Source organism: Haliaeetus albicilla, chromosome 6 (genome assembly GCF_947461875.1).
Source record: "Haliaeetus albicilla chromosome 6, bHalAlb1.1, whole genome shotgun sequence".
Classification (NCBI taxonomy): Eukaryota; Metazoa; Chordata; class Aves; order Accipitriformes; family Accipitridae; genus Haliaeetus; species Haliaeetus albicilla.
The window spans coordinates 8385534-8408999 of NC_091488.1; the positions used below are offsets into that span (position 1 = coordinate 8385534).

At 36.3% G+C, this 23466-nt stretch overlaps 1 protein-coding gene across 1 annotated transcript in view; it reads right to left on the reverse strand.

Annotated features, from left to right (window-relative positions):
- Window positions 1–23466, reverse strand: part of RPGR (retinitis pigmentosa GTPase regulator) — a 43923-nt gene that overhangs the window by 14883 nt on the left and 5574 nt on the right. The window contains 5 exon segments of the mRNA XM_069784935.1: window positions 4599–4757; window positions 14147–14296; window positions 15798–15956; window positions 17546–17608; window positions 20216–20308. Of these exon segments, the coding sequence (XP_069641036.1) occupies window positions 4599–4757; window positions 14147–14296; window positions 15798–15956; window positions 17546–17608; window positions 20216–20308 (624 nt within the window).

A 23466-nucleotide genomic window follows, 5' to 3' on the forward strand; every position in this document is an offset into this window, starting at 1 on the left:
GAAGATGAAAAATCCAACATTTTACATACTAACACACTAATGTGCTGTATTGTTATGTCAAATGATCTATTCTTGAAGGACTGCTTCACTTTTTCCTTTGAAGAGATATCTTTGCCTTCCCTCCTTTCAGAGAATAAAGGAGGTAATATATCCTTTTATAGACAGGATTATTCCCAGAGGATCTGTCATCATCTGAAAAAAACTGTAAGATATTAAGGCCACTCCCAGTCATCTGTTTCTTCTTCTCCAATTTCTAGATTCACAAGTTATTATTATTCTACCTTTTAAAAAGCTTTATTGAAAAAGTATGCAAATTGAGATTTCTGCTTTCTCATAGTTCTTTTGAAAGTGATGATACAAACAGATTTCATTTTCAGTAGGAAACATTTGCAAGCATTGTGAGTAGTGGATGCATTTTTTTTAGTCTCTGAGAGAAGTCATCTAGGATGACGATATCATCTTCTTGAACTGGCTTATAGACTGTCATGAAATGAATCGGTTTGTGCTGCTACAGTGAGAGAAAACTTTTGCATGATAGAATTTTTGTGATTCTGTTTATTCTCTAGAACAACTGCAAATGTTAAAGGCAGAAGTAACAATAAGACTTGTAAAGAAGATGGTTTCCAATACCATCTTCAATATTTCTAAACCCTTGTATCTTTAAAGTTTTTTCCCAAATCATTGCTCTCAACAGTTTAATTTTTTGTTCTCTAGGGAAAAAAAAAAGAGTTTCCCATTTTGGAGTTTCAGAGAAAAAAAAAAAGAATTATTTTAATATATACTTTCTACCATTTACTCTGATATTTGCTGGAGAGATTCCAAACAGTAGCTTGATTTAATAACCCAGATAACAGTGGTTCTTACCATATAAAATTACCAATAGAATAGATAAGACAGTCATAAAAAAGAAATCAGATGAAGTGCTTTGGAATAGACTAATTATATATGAGAGTCAGGAAGAAACTTGCCTCGTATTCAGTAAGATAACTGGATTATGCTTTCTTCTAATTTGATAAACCCTAAGTAGAACTGATGACAAGAAATGAGCAAAGATGTGCAACAGTTTCTCCATATGACATTTTCTCCTATCCTATTCCTGTGTTAAATGAGATAGATGAAACAGGGGAATATACAATAGTCAAACACTCACTTCTTATTGTTTAAGACTGAAATGACACACACCCTGAAAAACTGGAAAGACCCTGGAAAGATGAAAACCACATCAATATATATTGTTACTAAAGCCAAGCAGCACCCATCTTCATGGAAGACAATACATGAAATTCAAAGTATCTTCAAAATTGTACTACTTTCTTAATTTAGGAAAGTGAGCTTAAAAGAGGTATAGATGTTTCTGCTCCTCTTTAAAGATATATCCTTCATTAGAATTCTCAATTCGTGGTCACGCCACTTCATCTCGAGATGCAATACACCCTTCAGTAGTGATTTCAAGTTAAGTTTCTGGTGCAAAGCCTATAATGCATGTATGCTGCACTCACTTTTCAAATGATTACCATGTCCAAACCTAGCTCTTTTCCCAATTTTTCCCCCAAATTTTGTTTTGAGTCAGAAAAATTTCTGTATGTCACCACTCTTGATGAAGTATCTTTCACTTGAGACAGTATGTCCATTACCCTCTACTCTTTTGTTCAAAGTGTTTTAGGCAGAAATTCACAGCTATAGCCTATTTAATAATAGCTGAATCCCATTAAAAAACATCTATCTGACCTTTCGCTCTTATCGCAGCAACTATTAATCTTTATGAAAATGTATTTTGTTGGAGGATATACTTTTGCTCTTCTCTTGACTCAGCTGGATCTTCTAGCACACAACACTTTGATCATCAACTGCCAGCTAAGCAATCACCGAGTTCCTTATTTGCCTTCTACTACAAAATCTGTTTCCATAGGCAATTAAATCTTACATATTAAGACACTGACTTACTATGGTGTTTTCTTCACTATGTTTGTTTTTTGGCATTTGGTCATGCAAGAAGCGTGACCAGCAGGTCAAGGGAGGTGATTCTCCCCCTCTACTCTGCTCTCATGAGACCCCACCTGGAGTACTGCGTTCAGCTCTGGGGACCCCAACATAAGAAGGACATGGACCTGTTGGAGCAGGACCAGAGGAGGGCCATGAAGATGATGAGAGGGCTGGAGCACCTCTCCTATGAGGACAGGCTGAGAGAGTTGGGGTTGTTCAGCCTGGAGAAGAGAAGGCTCCAGGAAGACCTTATAGCTGCCTTCCAGTACCTAAAGGGGGCCTACAGGAAAGATGGGGAGGGACTTTTTGGAAGGGCATGCAGTGATAGGACAAGGGGGAAATGGCTTTAAACTGAAAGAGGGCAGATTTAGATTAGATGTAAGGAAGAAGTTCTTTACTGTGTGGGTGGTGAGGCACTGGAACAGGTTGCCCAGCGAGGTTGTGGATGCCCCATCCCTGAAGTGTTCAAGGCCAGGTTGGATGGGGCTTTGAGCAACCTGGTCTAGTGGAAGGTGTCCCTGCCCACGGCAGGGGGGTTGGAACTAGGTGATCTTTAACGTCCCTTCCAACCCAAACCATTCTATGATTTATATTTTGCCTCTTTCTTCTAGCTCTTGTACAGATTTCACTATAATGATGATATCATCCAGGTCTACATCTTCCTACTAAATCTCTGTAACAGTCGTTTGTTATAATGAAATTTATCACATGAAATACCATTAGAACAAAATATCTATTGGTTGGTTTCAGATTTATGGTTAAAAATAATCAATAATGATAATCAAATTCTTTCTGCAGAACTTCACTTTATAACCTATGAAATAATGCTATGATTTATACATTTGCTGGCCCCAAATTTATGGTAATTTTTTTCCTAATAATGATAATCTGATTTAATGTAAAGAAATTTATTTTATGACATAGAATACTGCCAGGGTAAGACTGTATGTTGGTGGTAGAAGAGAGACAAAGGCATTGAAATGTAGACAAATGTTTGCATTATTTCCTGGATTGGCTACTGTTATTTCCTCTTCATAGTTTTCCCAAAGGAGTTTTAACCTACCCAGAATCTTACAGCTTGACTCATCATTACACATAACGTTTCCCAGCATATCACTTCCACCTTTACTCTCTCCGGTGGCCTGCAGTACAATACCACATCATATTACTTACAATCTCCCACAGCTAGATTTTCAGTTTATATTTTAGAAATTTTGGTTGCATAACCTTGAAGGCATGCCACCAGATTGACACGAGATTACTATTTAGCATTTTCAAAATACAGATTTAAGGACTGATATCTATACATCCTACTTGTTTTTATAGCTTTTGCATTTTGGAAGGAGATTAATTACAGGCATATTATACAGCTGTGGAATTCATTACAAGCCAAAGCTGATATTTTTTAAATCATCTGTGGGAAAAGTCAAACTTTCCTTTCCTGCTTCTATACTACTATAGTTCAGGATAGAACTTGTGGAAACAAATACCTAGCAATGCTTTGCATATATCACTTTGAAAAGCTAATTTACCATTGGCACACAACTATTTAATAGCACAGTAATATACACCATCTTCCAAGTACTATACATACAACCCTGTGAACTAATATGTAACAGTTGTATTTGCTGATAGTGATAACTTGTACAGTATATTGAATGTCTATAACTACTAGTTTTATATGTATGCTAAAGATTCTGCTCAATGTCACAGGCAAATTCTGTACCACAAGAGGTATTTAATCCATTTAGGCACCCAGTAGATTGTGCATCTCCACCACTATTAACAGACAGCTCCTTGAGAAGTGACTTCCTAAATACATTCCTAAATATTCAAGGTCATTTAAATTTACTACAGAATGGAAGCTTTCCTCTACAATTTCCCCTCTCACACCAATACCACTTTCAAGCTCCGTAGAGGAAAGAAACATCAATCATCCATGTTGCACAAGGAGGTGCCGGCTTGTTGCAATTCCAGTAAGAAAGGCACTCAGACTCTGTAAAGTATCTCTTAAAATGCTATTTGTTGGAGCTAAGACTATAAAGAAAAAGAAGATAATATCAATGATCTTATACCCCTCTAGATGCTGGGAATCCTGAGCTGTGTGGAATTGAACAGGCCGCCAGCCAGGCACAGCATGCTACACAGATCCCATCTGTGGAAGGTTACACCATTTTGGTCATTTGAGCTCTTAGAGGATTTTCTTACAAGCAAACAACTCTATTCATCATTTATACTGTCAAATAAAAAGGACATTCACATGGGAACTTGCTGCTGAAGTTTTAGATAAAGGCAAGGACACGCAAGTGGTGTAACCAGTGGTACCAAGTAGGAGCTGCCTGTAAGATCCTCTGTTACAATTAGCTGGCTAAGTTTATCGTGTAGCCAAGGGATATGCACAGCACAGCCCTGAACGTCAAACTATATGTGCAGCACAGCACAGGCCTGCACTTAGGCTAAGTGTTACATGGATTTCTACCTCCTTGATGTACAATGGTCTTCCAGTTAAGATCGCTACAGCATCTTACATTTCAGTGGGACGTAAATTCTTTAAAGTAAATTGAGTTTACTGATAAAGTTACAGGGCTGTAAATAAAGCCAGTTAAATTGCATACCTGTCAACACCACTGTGTGTTCTCCACCACAGGCAACCTTATTAACCTTTTCCATAATTCCCAGTACAGGCTGTGGGACTCTATTGTTCTTCAGCTGTTCAGGCAATAATCCCAGTTTCCCATTCTCAGGTTCTCCAAAAGTATAGAGCTCACCATCTCCTGTGAAAATACAGAACAGAGCAGGATTTCCAGCATGCACTGAGAAGCAAGGATGGGTTGTCAAGGTCACTGCAGACACAAATCAGTAAGATAGAAAAGTGTATGAACATCATGGGATAATTGAACATATTTGTATAATGTCCAAACAGCTGTGCAAAGCAGTCTGCTTTGATGGGACAAGACGGGGCTAAATTTTAGCCCTCTCCAAGATGAGAACTGCAACATTTAGCCTGAAAGGAATCTAACCAAGGGAAAAACAAAACCATATACATCCTGCTTCTGAGAGGCTGTAATTCCCTCTCTAATCAGTATTTATGTCAATGGAAGTTGCTTGTAAGAATCTCAATTACAACAGAAAATCATTTTGCATGGAATTTTGATGGAAAATCCACACTTCCTTCTTGTAAAATACAGAGAAAAAAGAAAAAAAAAGCAGAGTAAATGACATGAAACTGTGTGTGGTCTGGAGAGCAAGGAAAGGGCTATATATCCAACAGGAATACAGCAGTGGTTCCACAGTGGTAACTCCACCAGAATTAAGTTCAAAAATATACTGAGAAGTCCTTAAAGATCTCTTCCTTTAACTTCTTTCTGATCTGCTACATAATCATACAAGACAACCCTTCTCATGCACCCAGACTTTTTAAGAATCCAGTTCAAAAACTGTTTAACCCCAAATTTGGATAGTTCATTTTACTTTCAAGTTTCCTTTGTTCTATCTTTTCCAGTCACTCCCTTTGCTTTTTAACTGCTACGTGAGTCTGAATTATCATTCAAGACAGCATTCTGTATATCCTTCTACCATAGTTAAAAACGGAACATGTAAAATGTACTTTCCATTGCTGTATTTACAATTTATCTGCATCTGTTACATTTATCTACATTTCACATTTATCTAAATCTTTTTTTTACAATTTATCTCCATCTACATTTCTCATTTTCTGTGCTAAGGGGCCCCCAACTATTCTAACAGATCAGAGTGAGATTTAGGTAGAAAACATTTCCTCATTGCCAGGAAAGCTTCAAGTTAATAGCTGAGTGTTCTCCACTCCTGAAAAAGATTATCTGTGGAGTAGTGTCCTCATAACAAATTGTGGCCCACAATCTGAATTTGAAATTACTTACCAAAAACATCACCATACACTATTATGTAAGAAAAAGTTTGGGTTTTAATCTCAGTTGGATATAACAAAGCACAAGGATAAGCAAAACTCTCACATGCAGCTAGTCCAAGACAAAGAGATGTTTAAACTTGTGTGGGAGCTTCCTGCTGAAGGAGATTTGAAGAGAGCGCTACACTTACATAAACAACATAACAAACCCCAGACGTGTACTCCATTATTAAAGCCTAGTCATCAGAAGCACCCATCTACAATATTTTTGGAAACATGCAGATTTGTGCTTCAGTACAAAATGTACTTTTACTTTCAGAGGGATACATTTAGTGTTCACAAATTTACTTTTACAGCATTTAGAGGCATTACTATTGCATGATGCACAAGTATCTGAGAGATTCTTATTCAAAAGCTATAAATTCCTTGCCAACATGAAAGTTGGGTTGACCTTAGAAATGCTGGTCTTTCCCCACAGAAAATGAAAACAGATGAGCTCAAAGAAAGTTTCAAAGCTGAAGTCTTATTTAGGTGCTCAGAACTGACCATTAGAGAATTCCATCCCTCTCTGCATTGAACATAGGCAGACCATAAGGAAACAAGCTTATTACTAGTTTTCTGTTAGCCTTTGTGAATATTCCCCCATTTGCACAGCTGCTACATTTGTTGCTTTTTCCTTGCACTTAGTCAGCCACAACTTAAAATTTGGGAATTTAAGGACAATGGCAATGACCAAAAAAAAAAGCCTATACAGAAATAGGAAATATGGACGAGCTAAAAGTAAACCTATGAATAAATATGTAAAGTAGAAAAAAATGAAGCTACATATGCATTCTAAAAATCAAATTAGATTAGTCAAATTATTAAAACCACGTTAATAAAAATTGAAGGATATAATTCAAAATGAACTGAAGTTTATTAAAACTTGGGCATACCAAGCCAAGACAGGAAAGGAATTTTACATTTTTTGAATTTTTAATTCTTACGATGAGAAGGTCAAACTGGTGTCAGTAAGAAATGTGTCATTTTTATTGAATTTTCCTGAGCTTTACTCTGGCAATACATTCATTTAAAACTTCCTTTTGCATGAATAAAGAATTTCAGGTTGCAAAAACGCATCTTCATTTTGTGTAACTATGGATCAACTAGTTAGTAATACATTTTCATTTAAGTCATCTGGTAAATCCAATAGATAAACTAGATTCAAAATGTTTTTCCTGGAAAACTCTTTTGATAGCGATATATCTTTTTTTTTCCTTTATGGCACTTCACTCTTCACTCATTTGTGCTACAGAATGACTACAGCAATGGGTGCATAGAACAGAGCAGCACAGACTGCTTTTGCCAGTACCCTCCATCAAAAGGGTTTCATTCTGAAAACCCTTAAACTACTATGTCTTTTAATAAAGCAGTGCTTCTCCTCCCATCCTCTCAGAGGAAGTAATTCTGGAGCAGTCATGCTGATCTGTGATGTATGTTACCTTTGGTATTGACAATCCACAATAAGCAAAAAAAAAAAAAAAAAAAAAAAAAGGTCTAAATTGTAACCTATTTTCTTCAAAGGAAGCCTGAGGATAGGTTTTAAATGAATTTTATCTATAGGGAGAATCTGAAGTATGTCTCTTATTTTATGGCAAAGTTCATTCAGGACAAAAAAAAGAGTTTATGCATTTTTTAAGATACTTCAGCTTCAAATTAATTTAAATGCAGACATTTATCAATTAACTTGAAAATTCTGAAAAAAATGTATGACATACTCAAAGAGCAAAAACTGTAAAAAGGACTTTTTTCATAAAGCTGAATTCCTGCTTTAAATGGAAAATAAGTCCTAAGCCTCAACATAAAGTTGCAAACCGGCACTTCCACCAAAGATTTAGAACCTAACTGCGATGGCACAATGCTTATTTGTAAAGCATACAAGACCTAAGAAATTTAGACTCTACCTTAGTCAAAGAAACCCCAGACTATTTTATATGATTTCTATATTTTGCAAGATCACTTCTGCCTCTCACAAAGGCACAGATTCTTCAAGTACCATGCTCCTGGGCCACTAAGGCTAGCAATTGGACTTACTATCTTTACTGAATGCTCTAACTGCACAGAAGGACAATCAGGGAATGACAATAATACAATCTTACTCGGTGTCAAGCTTCCTGCAGGGTTTCACAGGGCTCAGGCTATTAAGAGTAGCCACCCACAATCTAGCCACAGAGCTCTTCAGCAAGACAAGGAAACAGGACAGCAGCTGTATTTCCCAACTATCATCAGAGGTGTAATGCCATCCTCCTAGCTGTCCTTATTTTTTTCTATCATTCTGACATTTTCTTTTCTGCACACACAAACTACCCCAATAATATTATAACACTCCATTTACCTGCATGTATCTGTGCAGAAATATCTTTGTTGCATTCTTCTACACTTCTTTTCTAAGAAGGGTTTTGCAGTCATTTCAATCTGTATTTTTTAAGAAACGGCAAATTATCTCAGCTGCAGAAAAGTATATTTCATTTCATTTCTAAACTAGGGACTGTGTTTAGGCTTCTCTGTTCAGTTTGCATTTCTGTTTTAATTCTGATCTTTATTCTTATACCTATGTGCAGAAACAGTCTGAACAGGCTGATGCTTTCAAGTTATTTGCAGCAGCATCAAGTTCTCTTCTAAAACAGTATCCCAATTAACAACAAAAACATCTACTGCGATGTGAGGTTTTCTGTAACCAAACAAAAAGAGATTTTATTAGGGATTCTAAGTGCAAAGGAAGAAAAAACAACAACAACAAAAAAGAACTCCGTATTTTTTGGAAGGTAAGTATTGTTTTAATACTCTTGGATCTGCCATATATTTCTAGAAACAAGCTGATAAACCCGCAAAAGCACTTGGGAGTTAACTACTTATGCAGTTCTCTTTGAAGAGACCAGCACTTTTTTTAAACACTAGTGCACTGCAAATATTAATCCAATCACAATCTAATTAATAGGATTAGAGATTCAAATGGCCAAGCTTCCATTGAGTTCCCAAACTAATCAAGTTTATTACATTTTTTCAACTTAATAATCAAGCTAACAAAGACAAACCCATTTATTAAAGCAATTTTTGAATACATTACACATCCCTTTAAGGCAAATAGTCTAAAAACTATGAAGAATAGCTATCAAGTGTAAAAAGAATCCAGTCAAACCCAGATACATTTTGAGTACAGCATGTATGCAGTACATCTGCATTTTAAGGACATTTATGTACTGTGTGCACTACGTCTGCATTTTAAGGACATTCTGTTCACAATTTCATTTTCTCCTCTCATATGAGTCACATACTCATGTGTTGAACTTTCCCTAGTGTGGCACATTTTCTGTATCACTAAACTTTAGGTCACAGAAGCATGTCAAAAAAATGGGCAAACAATCGGAAAACTATCCTTGCCCCTCAAAGGCAAATGCGCATACTGCAGATGAGAGAAGATATGAGACCTGGCTGGTGGCAAATGAGAGCAGCAGACAAAAGAATTGGAGCACTCTGTGATCCCCGGAATAAATGAAGGAAGAAAAAAAAGTAGTATTTATTCAAGACCAAATCGGTTGAAACCACCTCAAATGCTGAAATTCTGAGCATGGTAGTGCTTGTGGAATGGATGATCTTTAAAACTAGTCCTTAAAAATAATGACAAAATACATTAAAAAAAGGAATTAAAGGAACCCACAAAGCTCTCTACAAAAAGACATCTTCTCAGTGAGATTCTATCTTGACCTTGCTTTCAGTAACAGTTCAGGCAGGGGAAACACCGGAAAAGGTCTAATATATTCAATTCCTTTCTGGCTCCACGAATCTAATTCTGCTGTAGACACCAGAGTAGTGGTTAGATACATTGGCTTTTCCTGCTCTCCATCTCCTCCAGCGGACAAATGAGCCATATATGCTTGCCAAGCTTAATGCTTTCTGAAAAATCGTCCCCTCTTGAGTGAGTGTGGTCAAAGATTAGTCAAGTAAAGATCTGTATATGGACCCAAAATCATTGCTACAATCTTTCAGCTCTCTCTTCCTCTGTTGCTTTGTTTGAGACGTACCTCTAATACAGGGACCTAATGTCCCAAGTCTGCAAAAAGAAAGGAAAGGAAACAGATATTGGGAAAAAGTCCTCAAGAGGGCTGGAAAGTATAAACTTAAAACTGCTTTTCAGTAGAAGTCTTTGAATAATGCAAAGTGAGAGGAAAAGGGGCAAATAATCATCTTTCAAACATGGAGTAACCAGACCAGCTTCCTAATTTGCATATGGAAATGAGCTAGCCATTGCCTGTCCTTGTGCATAGTCTAAATTTTTTTAAATGTTTTTTACTAAAAATAATTTGGGATATATTCTGTTCTTCTATTCTACAACTGCTTTTGGCATCGGGGGCCCACATGTACATGGTAGAATACAGGTGACTGACATGTTTAGTAGTTGAATTATCATCTCCAAAGAAGGCATTCTAAAAACCAAACTAAGAAAGGTGACAAATCATCTTTTTGGAACTACTAGACAAGAGAAACTTCAGGGGTGGGGGGAGGGTTGTAGAACTGAAGTACAAATTCAGATGACTGAATGCTGTATGATTTCCATAAGACATGCTTTTATCTACTAAAGGTTTGCATTATCAGTATTCCACTCTACTTTTCATGCACATTGCACTTGGCTTTACAGTAGTTAAACACCTTAAAGACAAAAGCCTACTAAAAAATCTTTTTAAAACCAGCTGTTTCAAAGAAATATCTTTAGCTTAAAAAAAAAAAAGTTGGAATCCATACTTCACCACTTTTTTTCTCAATAGTCTCTTATTAATGATCATCCTGCCCTGGAGAGGGCACTCTGTGACCACACTATGTATTCTAGTATCCTCATTAACCACCTTTTAGTTTTAACCCAGATATGCCTGTGATCCTAACAGTTTGCTTAGCCAGTATACAGCTTATGTCAAACACAAATATATTAAGAAAGGGAACCATGTGGTGCCATGCTCATCAGTTCAGCCCAACAACGCGTACCAAGTCCTACATCTTGCAACTATGTTTTATTATTAAAGATAGTACATTATTTGATGCTTTTTTATGCACAAGTCATGTTTAAAAAGTCAAAATGTAGCAATTCCATAGTATTCTAACAATTGATAAGTTATAGGTGTTGAAAGCTTTCTATTAACAGTGTTTCTCCCATTTCTTCCATAGTAACAGCAACCACAATCTAAAAAAGTTCCTCTGGTATATTTTATTGATGTTGATGTAATTAATAGAGATTATACACTTACCTGAACAGCTCAAATTTCATTTCTGGAAATACAGAAACACTTTCTTCTCCATCCAAATGTATATATTAAAAATAACACTAATCACTCTAAATTCTAGTATACAAGATAAAACCATACAATAAAAATACATGAAAAACTCCCTGTGCTAGGCAAACTTTTAAACATACTTCAAGACATAATTCAAGGACTAACTGGCAATTCAGGGGAAAAGAACCCTATGCCTGTAATATGAATATTCCAAATACTCCATAATTATCTAGTTTGCTATGTTGTACCACCCCTCAGAGGCAGAATACTGAGGATGTGAACCACTGTTCTGAGCCAGTCTAGCAAGTCCTACAGACAAGTGTTTTCCATAAGTGAAAAAAGAATCCTAATAATGATATTGAAATCTTTATGGTCGTAATTCTTTACAAACTTAGGAAACAAAAGATAAGAAATTGATATAAATCACTTGGGTAAGCAACTCTTGACAAGACAATGAAATAGAAGGAACAAACTGACCTAAAACTAGGAACCAGAAACTTTAATGGGCTGGTTGCCCAAGAAGCTTGGCTATACCACATGAATCAGCTAAAAACGTGCCCTTTAGGTGAACTTAACTAATTATAATATCAAAACCAAACCTCTAGAAGTTAGAATACCCACCTCCACCTGAAGACCCTCACCTACCAAGCTTGTGCAAGAAAATTAAGAGACACTGCACCTTTAAATGAAGATGAGGCAACTATACTCCAATCAGCTTTAAGATATGGAAGTAATTATGCTAATTTACAATGTATAAATGAATGACTGTTTTAGTGCTGGGTGTGCCAGCTTTGCGGGGATACCCCTTAGCACCCCTTTCTGTGCGGAACCGGCAATAAACAGCTAATACCTCGGACTCTGTGTGTTACTGGCTTGCCTACCAGGTGAATGATCCCACAAATTCTGGGACAACAATACTAAAAGAATCACCTTTTTTTAAGCAAAATCTTTCAACAGCATAGTGCCTTGACTTCCTTCCTAACTAGGCTATAAGAAAAATAAGGTAACTACATTTGTACTTAAAACAGGCTCAACTTGCAGAACTTCCAAATTCATAATTTAATGGCTAACTTCACAGCGAAAATAATGTGTGACTATGGTATACTTAGATTAAATAAATAAGCTTTGTTTTTAACACTGTCTGGATATACACTGAAACTAGCACAACAGAAGATCAATTCAGTAAAAGTAACTGTATGTCCAACACTAAATTTCTATAGTAGTTAAATTATCAGTCAAATAAAACTGTCAGCAAGGACCCAAAGGAAAAGAATTAAAAAATATTCATCCTTTCATCACAAAAGAGGCCGTCTGTATGTCAGTAGTTTTAGCGAGACAGATTGAAGTCCAATTTGTGGAGGATTTGCAGATACTAAGGCTGAAAATTAAGATTTTCCATCTCACACCAAGGCCTGTTTAAACAGTAACAGGTTCAACAACTCCCCATTTTCACAGGTGATAACCAGTTCATTTTCCTATTAATATTTTAAGAGGCTCCATTCTTCTTACTCAGCTGCCACCCTAATCCTTTTTTCTCATCCCTCTCCATTAAAAGATTCTACTTCCTTAGAGCAGTTGGCAGACACTGTTCTTCCCTTGCTCTTAGATGCCTGTCCTCAATCCCTCCTCTAATGAAACCTTTTGTCACATCCCACTGCCGTTTTGCCAGAGCTTCAGCTCTTGGCTCTAAGACAGTAATACACACCTTCCTACTATATCCTTAAGCAAGGAGTTTTTTGGGGTTTTTTTGTTTTGTTTTGTTTTTTTTCATTTATTTCAAGTCCAGGAAGCTGTACATTTCCTGACAGGTGCTGAGCTCCTGATCAGTCACAGGCACTTCATTAATTTACTGTAATAAAGTGTCTGTAATAAAAGTTGCACACTACCAGAATAACACCTAATTAATATTTGTCCACCATAGGAAGCTCTCATTCTGTTAACAGCATGTTCTCAGAGAACTATATAGATATCGTATGTGGAAAAGTAACATTTATTGAGTAACCTGAGAAAAGTATCTGATGGAATAGTTCCTGGGTACCCATTAAAAGCTTTACAATCAAAACTATTGATCCTTTGAAATCTTTGAGTACTCTGAGGGGACTAAACTGTAAAGCTTAATAACGTAAATCTATATGGTTGAGAGGAATTCATGGCTGCTCATATATAATACCATCAATACTGAGTGATAAGTTCACCTGTACTGGCATTATTAAAAAATGAGTGGCATTATCACTTTGGAAACCAACAGAGAGCCAGGAAGAGAGAGATGGAAAGCAACAGAGAGGTGGGTTGGTTTGGAGATCAGACATTGGCTCACTGTAGCGTACACTTTTCTTCATATTGTATACTTACTGCCTGTTTAACTGACTTCAAAACTTAAATTTTAAGATGTAACATCAAACTTTGACAACAATCTTGCACTGCTAGTAAATGAGATTAATTTTTCCTCAAAACATAGTAAGGCTATTCACTATTTACATTTCTAGAGAAGATGAAGATGATTATTTGATCATCACAAAAAAATGAATAATCTCAAGAAAAGTTGGATTATTGAAACCATGGTATTAATCCACAACATTTGTCATAATCTTCATGAAAATAAAGTGTGATAAGACAGTCAATCTTTCTAATATACTTTTGCACAACAATGTGCAAATGCAGAAAATTAACTGCAGGTTTTTCTCACAGTATTGTTAGTATTGTTAACTCAACAATAATAAACAATTATATACTAGATTACATACAATTGCCCCCAAAAAATCAATTAGGACCGCATTTTAGAGAACCTGTCTCTGGCAAAATCTCCCAATGAGATACAAAACTACACAGATGACTTCCTGCCACATGGCAGTTTTTAACATCTACGGCATATCTAGTTTCAAAAGTAATGAATGCCTCATTAGCTACCTTCACAAAGACAACAATATGAGAACCACTGACTTGTCTCCACTCACTGCTATTCCCATTCTCTTACCTGTTATCAAGGCAGAGTGATAATATCCACAGGATACAGAGGAAACAGGTTTTCCAACATCCACTTGACAAGGGACACTGACACAGGCTTCATCAGCCAAGCCAATCTGACCTTCCGAATTGTCACCCCACACAAAAAGCTGCCCATCCTCTAAAATGAAGACACAGATAGTTAACAGATTTGACACCAAAACTAACAAAAAGTTAATCTACCCATTTAAGAGCATTTCATAAACTCTGTGTATGATACTACTAAATGTCATGATCTCAGGGACATAAAATGGTATTTAGCACAATGCAACAAAACAGTCTGAAGTAAGAGGGTATCCCTTAAGTTTTTCAAAAGTGACACAGAACACTTAGTCATCAACTGATGTTAGACCATAAACAGCAACAGGAAAAGCACTATGTAAAAACATTCCTTCAAAAAGAGGGAGATTGAGCATATAAGACAATTCATTTGCCAGAGGTCAGTATGAAAATACTGCAGTGAATTTAAGGCATCTTCTCATTTCTAGTAGCAAGTCACCACTTTCTCATTCTTCCAAACTTATTGTCTTTTCTGACTCTGGTACACATCCCACTTCCCTTATCTTTCAATTCTCTTCTCAGGTGATTATACTGCCCAGCTTCATTTTGTATTCCTTAAACTATCACAACAGCTGTTCCAAGTTTATTAAGACCAGCCTCTGTTGACACAAAGACCAATGGTAGCAGTAAAAACCAAAAAAAGGTAGTAAACAACATGAAAAATCTCTAGATTTTTCTAGAAGAGATAGGGTCTCCTCTCTGCATATTCCTTATTGGTGGGAAATAAGTTGTGAATAAAAAAACATGCCATCTACAGTGCTACTGAGATGCTGTTGGGAACTAAAATAATTCAAAGCTGACTTACGAATCTCAGGAGAATGTTAGCAATTGTCACAAAAAAATACAAACCAAACGAGCAGGCTAGCATCTCTCATACAATCTTACACTCTCTGTCACATTCTGAAATGACAATGTCAATTACTTACCCTAAACATGTACAGAAACAGCTGCTTTATAGCAAAACTTGAGAAATTACATTATAGGGTAATAAAGGACCACCCATCCAATGGCTGAAAGTACGATAACTGTATGGACTTCAACGCGTCGCAATTGTGTAATTTTGCCATTGGAGAAACAGGTCACAGGTTAGGCCTCTCTCAGAATTAGTAATGACACAGAGGTATAGCCTGTACCAGTAGACCAAAATAGTTGCAGTAAGAAGTGGAATTAAAGAAACTTAGTTTTCACAAGATTCATGTTTTGTAGCTGGCTTCCCTGGAAATGAACTGAAGATTTTTTCCATTTTGAGGGTATTCATACTGTCTCTCCTTTGTAAGGATTCCTACTACACTAGTGCAGGTTGAGCTCCCATTGCAGGCCATTGCTCATGGAAAAGGTCCACTTTCACAAAAATTGTAGGAAGTTAATGAGACTGCTCGCCCTTACCAGATTGTGTTGAAATAGGCAACTGGCTATCAAAAAATGACTATGGTTACTAGGGAAAGACGACAGGGAGGCATAGAAAATATACCCACATATGCAGACAGAATGCTGGAATACATGTTTCCCTGGAACATCAGGCTGGACACACATAAATAGATTTTATTAGCGGTTGCTCTTACCAGTTACTGCTGCTGAGGTGTATGATCCAGCTGCTAGCTGTTTGATCTTGTGCTGGTTGGTAAAAAAACTAATTAAATGAAATGTGGTCCTTTCCTCTGTGTCACCTAATCCCAACTGACCTTCACTGTTACCTCCAGCAGCATACACATTTCCTTTTTCTGCATACAGAAAAGCACATGTAATACACAGAATGAAGACATTCTCATCAATGGTAAAAAGTCAGAGAAACTGGAGCAAGTAATTTAATTTTCAATGGAAAAAGATTACATGAAAGTTGGGGTCTGCTGCCCTGAAATATCCTCGAGTTGACATTAGCAGTTTCTGTTGTAGCTAGCAAGGAGGCTTTCCTGCATATGCTTAGATCAGAACTTTCTAAAGGCCTTACATGTAACTTAGACTGACTGCATCTCCCACCATTCTGGAGACTCATCTAGTAAGTAAATATAATTTGAAGTTCTGCAAGAGTTCTGAGAAAATGACTACTAGTAGCCCTGGCAGCCAGAAGCAGCTTCTTCCCCAAATAATGTGCATTTCAAGATAAAGCTGGAGGAAAATGGTGAATGATGTCACAGGCAACAAAACTGAAGTCGTATTAGTACGTAAATTAAAGAGATGCATAACTTGATAGTTTTGAGCACTGTGAATGAAATATATTTGTGCTTAGGTTTTTATTAGAAATATTTTACTCATTTTAATATTTAAATCACTTTTGATTTAATTAACTAGGTCTTTATTTTGTTTTAGAATCTAAAAATTTAAGTTAAAGCTGATGATTGATATTTTCAACTTAAGAGAACTTTAAGATTTATATTTTTAATTTTAGTATGTTTCACATCTAAAGTGCTCATCTATGATGAAAAAGATAAGGCCCATTAATAACACAAATCCAGACACAAATGTGATAAGCAACTGACATACAATTCATAAATGGTCCTTGCTATATAAATGGCCACAAATTCTCTAGCCAGTGTGTACACTAAAAGTGACTAATATTTACCCTGTGCAGTCTTGCATACTCAACTGTTATTAAAATGTTCTGGTTTATTCTAATAGTCTTATTTACAGTGCTCAGGGTCTACACATATATAAACCTCCTAATAATCAAACAATCCTCTTTATAACATTACTGCAAGCTAAAGGATTGCAACCACAAAGATGGCTATTCCATTACATAAATTTTAGAAGCATGACAAGAATTTGCATCAATTCTCTGTATACTGTCTCTCTAAAAATTTATTTTTTAGTTTAAATTTACAGTTTATTTATTTATAGCTTAATAAAGCAACTTGTCATTGAAATAGCAGACTACCTTGTCTAACCAAAACGCAACAAAATTTGAAGACTTGAAAATATTTGGTTCTACTGTATTTACTCAAATATATAACTTCACACTAATAAAGATAAATTATTTGTCAGAGGAAAATTTGAGTACAGATATATTAAAAAATACTAATATACCTTTACAGGGCTTAAATGAAATATTTGATAATTGTTAACTACACCTCAAATGCCAGCAAGATTTTTTTTCATCTATCTATTGCTAGCAAAAATATAACATTATTTTATAAATGCACTGGCTCAGAATAAATCAAGCATTCAAAGAACTGGATATCAAAACCCCAAGTTTTAATAGTCCCATTTTAATTTATTTTTCCTTCCTCAACACTCCTGGGGTTCCTAATGTAATTTTGCATGAAAGCAAAGGAAGAAATCTATCTTTAATATGTATATAATATAGGTTACATACCTGTGTAAACTAAAGTGTGGTTTCTTCCACAAACAGCAAGTTTTGTTTTTTCTGGTTTTAAAGCTATGAATTAAAGCCAAAGGGGGGGGAAAAGTTACAAGCAAGCTGATAGCTGGTCCAACAACAAAATGTTCTATGCTCTAGAGGGAGCTCTGATTTTTTTCACATTTTTATCAACAGAATGATTACAAGATTCGTTGCCCATCTGAACCTAGCACATAACTTACTAAATCAGGATTCCCCCAAGACAAGAAAACAGATATAGACCTTAAAAACTTACAGCTGATGTTCAGGTTAACTTGATGATGGCTACTTCATCCTAATGCCACATTCCCCAGAATTTACCATTTATGGGATATGCCTCAAAGAAGATATCACGTTGCAGGACAAAATACATGCTTAAAGCTGCCTTCAGTTTTCAATAACAGTACTATTCTTAACTCCCTCTTATGCTTTTCTCACTATCTTAAATTTTTAAAATCATACTGTTCTTTTGTCTTATCATCCCTATCTTCCTTCATTATGCACACCTACCTTTTTTGCTAGACTTTTGGTCTGCACTGCCCTCTTACTGATCACTAACCTCAATTGCTAAGGACAGTCCTATCTGGACTAGTGCCTAAAATTTTTGCTTATACCATCCTGTCTCAATTTCAGCTCAATTACCATCCACCCATTGCATGTACTTCTTTGCAGCCTGGGCACTGTGAAAGACTGGGAGTGTATGTGAGAGGAGTCAAGAGTCATTTTGGTGGGAGAGAGAAAATACAGAGGTGCCTTTTCTCCCATGGCAAATGCACTCCATTTCACAGAGGAAAAAAATCTCACTGACTTTTCCATCCTCTCTCCAACTACTGATCGTTGCCAACAATTTATCTTCTCTCAGCCATGTCCATGTGCCCTATACAGTGCTCTTAAAACAGCATTACTTTTTACGTAATCCATCTTTAATTGCTTTTCCACTACGCTAGTCCATGACAAAGTCAACAACCATCATCCCTTTCAGAAACCCTTTTTCAGTTCTTCCAAATCAACTTTCACCAGCTCCATAACATTCAGATTAAAGTCCCTTCTACCAAGTCACTGAATAAATCTACCTACTTAACCATGAACCATCTCTGGTCTATCACAGAGACACAAACATAAATTGTCCAAATTCAGGTCCCTGCCTATCCTATCCAACACCCACCACCACCACCAGGCTGGAACCATAACACTTCCAATGCTGGCTTCTTCCTACAATCTTAATTTGCTGCTTTATATCCCAAAACTCTACCTCCAACTTCAGAAATGATCTTCATCAGCTCTTCAGAAGCCCGTGCTCCCTAACCTTCCTCCCACTTAGGTTAATCAATTGTATTTGATGAGCCACGCTGTATTTACAACGTTGCTGGCGATTTTTCATAACTGATTTCATTAGTCTCTAGTCAAGTCCCAGAAGATATTTTCTCAGAAAACATGCAGCCACAACCATTTGGATACTGAAATGTGTCCTTGCAACCCCATTCCCAAAGCCAAGTGATGACTGCAATCTAGTCAGAAAAGCTCCAGGACTTTCTTCTGCTGCCTACTGCCAAGAGAAGAAAGATACCCGCCTTGTGACTTTTTTCAATGGATGCCAGGTCTGGTTTGAACTGCTGTCATCTTCTCTTCGTCTTTTATTCGCCGTTGCAATTTGACAGTAAAAAAAAACCCAAACAACTGACACCCAATCCATTTAAGCCAAGGGAAGAATCAATCTCTCACATGGCTGATAGATGATGTGAACCTGAAAGTAGCTGCATTCTCCCTCTGAAGTGAAATACAGAGAGGAGCATATAAAGGACAGCAGAATAAACTAAATCAGGAGGAAAAGAGTTTGAACAAGCAGGATAATTTGTTTTTAACAATAAGTTAACACATTGATCTGCTGGCAGAAAGGATGAGGATAAACATTTAACGGTGAAAAGAAATGTGTTAATGGGATAGATCTGACTTGACATAAGTAAGGGGACAGGGAAAAAGTATTGACTTAGTTTTATTTGACAAGATAAAACCAGCCAGGAAAGATCAAGAAGATAACAGTGCAATGAAAACATATTTTACAACACATGAAAGAATATGGGCATTTATTTTACTGCTTACATATAATACAATAATATATATATTACTGCTTATATATAATACAAATATATTAACATTTATGCCCCCTCGGGCACTTCTTATACTTGCTAAAAATGCAGTAGTAGTTGTAGAAAGTTCCTGATAGATTTTTTCATTTATAAAGGTGCTTAAACAAAAGTGATACAAAGGTTACACAATGGTGTTGGAAGTCTGATTTCTAACACATAGACAACACCGCAGAGACCAAGCATTTGATTAATGTCTTTGCAGTCACAATGAAGATGTGGTTTGTCAGAAAAAGCAAATATTACATAAAATGACAGCCCTCAAAAAAGACAGGATTTTATGTATCTGAAGTAATCTTCAGACGCAAAAGGACCCAGAATCTGGAACTGATGAAAAATCAATCAGGGATCCTTTTAAGCTACCTTTATGAGCTTGTGCAGTAATATGCTACACATGATGAGTAAAGAAGGCAGGAACAGTTATTTTGGAATTGCATCTTAGGAAGTGCCTTCTCACAAGGGTCTCCTTTCAAAAAGACAAAAAGAGAAAAATTAAACAAACCTTTAACACATGTTGGTTTGCTGACAGTGTTCTTTGATCCTAGTCCTAATTGGCCCCAGTTGTTACTGCCAAACATGTATAGTTTACCATTCCCTGAAAAAAAAATGCACAGTTAGAATCCATACAAGTGTTTGAATACCTCATTCAAGACAAGATGGTCATTCACACACTATGCTATTTATTACTTCCTTTTTAAAGTAAGGTTTAAGATTAGGCAGTACAATATTTAAGTGTAAACAATAATTAACGTCCTCCTGATTTTTCAGTACAAAAGTAGTAATTGCATTTTTTAAGTAAGAAATCGCCAGTCAGAAGAAGAGACAAAAAGCAGAACAAACATCATCTCCTTTAATTACAGGGCAGATAAAGTGCTCTTCAGAAAATAAAACGTTGTACCCTTGGACAGACCCTGCAGTTAAAAACCACAGTGTCTATAGGCCTACTTATAAAACAACAGCACATTTAACTGAGCACCCACATCTTTTGCCCCAAAGACAGGAATGAATAATGCAGCTATATAATTAATACAAACACAATTTTGTAATCAACTTATTTCACTGTTTGGGGGGGGGGGGGGGGGCGATATTTCTTTTACTGCTATATGTCTTCTCTTAAAATGATTTGCAAATTTGCACTCCTACAGAACATAGTTTCTGATAAAATTTCAAATGTGTCCACAAATTGTATTAATTTGTCACCCTGCATATAAAGAAGGAATGCATAAAAACACCATGCAGTCAGAGAGTTTTGTAAACGTAAATGCAAACATTAGATTACAGATCTTCAACAGGAGCAATGCTAGAATCGTATTTCAGAAACTGGTATGATGCATCATTGAACTTGCAGGTTTGACCATTACAAAAAATGAACTGTTGCAATTCCGAATAACCAGTGTTTTTTTAAGATGATGGTATATGAACAGATGAAACATTTGTTATCAGGCATGCAAATTAACCAAAACTGACTACTGACAATACCTTAAAATGAATTAATTTCAGTTCAGTTCAGTTTTTAAACTATTACCTTTCGTAAAGCTCTGAAGTTCACACCCAAAGATAAAACCCTTGTTCCAACAGAAATCTTTGCAAAACAATAGAAACTAATTTGTCAAAAATGCCAGACCTCTTACAACTGTTAAAAGGAGTTTGTTTACTTTTGATGAAGGTCTGCATGAGTCAGACTCCAACACAAGGCTGTCACATAAACAAACTTTGTCACCCTAGCCATCAACTATTATCACATGATTGCAACACATAACAGCAATTCCACATAATGATGCCAAAATATTATCGCTGTTTGTACTTCAGTAGTGTAGGTTCCCAGTGAAGGTTCTGAATGTGATTTACCGAGACCCTGAAATATGATATTGAAAAGTTTAAAATAGAACAAAAGTACTTACTCTGTTAAAAAAAAATCCATTTGTTTTCTTAAATATAACCACATAGTTAAAAAAACCCCACCAACAACTAACAATAACTATTATCTAAAGTCCCAATCAAATTATTAGATTTGACAATTTTTGGAACATGGGGCTATGTGTCAGTATTATGTCTTTCTAAGAAAGCTGGAAGGAGAAAAAGTCTGAGGTCAAGTCTACACTCATGGTGTTTTACTAATAGCATTTATATCCCCATCCTGATTTTGATAAAGCAATCACATCAAAACACATGCAGAGCTGTCTGTCACTGAAAGCCAAACGCACCTTAACAGAAAGAATTTTTATTAGCAAATGGCATCCTATATTAGTATATGCTTCCTTGTATCCTTGGTTTATACTTTCCAACTGCCTTTATAAGAAAGCAGTACTCCTGTGGGAATATGATGCCAAGCTGCCATAATTCACTTTAAGCACATTTTCTTTTATCCATTCAAAATTCCAACAGGTCATGCTTTTCATCCTCTAATCTGCTGCTTCTTACACCAGTCCTTAAATTCTCAGGCATTGATTGCTTTCTAAGTCAAGGAGCTTAATAGATGAGAGGAGTTTTTTTACATTCTTTTACAACTGAGTGACAGCCTTTTATAATTTCAGGCTTTCAACACTTAGCAGTGTAACAGAAAACAAGAAAACTGCGAAGCAAGTAATTCAGACAGTGAATGAAAACTAGTAGGCACTACAGAGGAACCTAAACAAATGCCTGTAATGAAGCAACATTTCTGGGTCTGTACAGCAAATCAGGTTTTGGGACAGACATGATGCAATCCAAGCTGGCCAGGAAACACAACACAATTTTATATGCAAAAGGCCCTATTTTCATAATTGCATACTGAGATATCTCCAGTCATCACCACAGATGCACTGAAGTGAGAACTAATTCAACAGCAAACAGGCAAGGATCATATTTCAAAACTTTGCAAATTCAGATTGCTCTTGGTTTTTGTTTCCACTTTGGTGCTGACATACAGAGATTGTGGCCATCTGCCAGCTGGAATGGCTGACAGAAGACTTCTCTGGCAGAGTAAGATTATGACTCTGGGCAGCAGAAGGGAAACAACAGGACATAAAGAAAGGGACTACTCAGACTATTTTGGTGATGTAAACAGACTTGCAAGACCAGTCCCTACCTTCATCCTGATGTAAGACTGGAGTATTTCTCCAACATATGTATGCATTGGCATATCACCAGCAGATGTTTCACCAACATCAATTCAGGGCTATTAGGGAAGCCACAAGATGCTTACAGCTTTAGGAACAGAGGTTTTGCGAGAGACTTCAGGAAGAGAGTGTCTCCTAACCAGTACATTCCTCATATGAGTAGCTGCTATCACAACTGTGATTCTTGGGAACCCAATCTGTCATGTGCTCCCCTGGTTCATGAAGCGCTACTAAAGGCATTCATTCAGCAGCTGAATTATTAACATATATATATAAAAATTAAAATTGATATACAATTCAAATAATCTCACAAAAATGGGAATGACATTTGTTTTGTTAGGCAAATCATGATATTCTCAAAATAAAAGCTTTATTGAGCAATAAGAACAGTCACACTTAGGACATTTAGTATCACACAAACAGAAACAGCGCAGTACGTTGCTTGCTCCTACACATATCAAAGATCAACACAAACATGTACTAATCTTTCTCATTTTCCCCTTGCAGTTGATGCAAAAGATATTGTGCCATGTTCTGATGGCCTGCTTGTAGGCAGAAAGAATAGCAGGAAACTGGTGTCCAAAGACCTGGAGAGATTCCAAAGTCTCTGTGGTGTAAATTCTTTAATGTTTAATGCCTTACAAAACTCAAAATT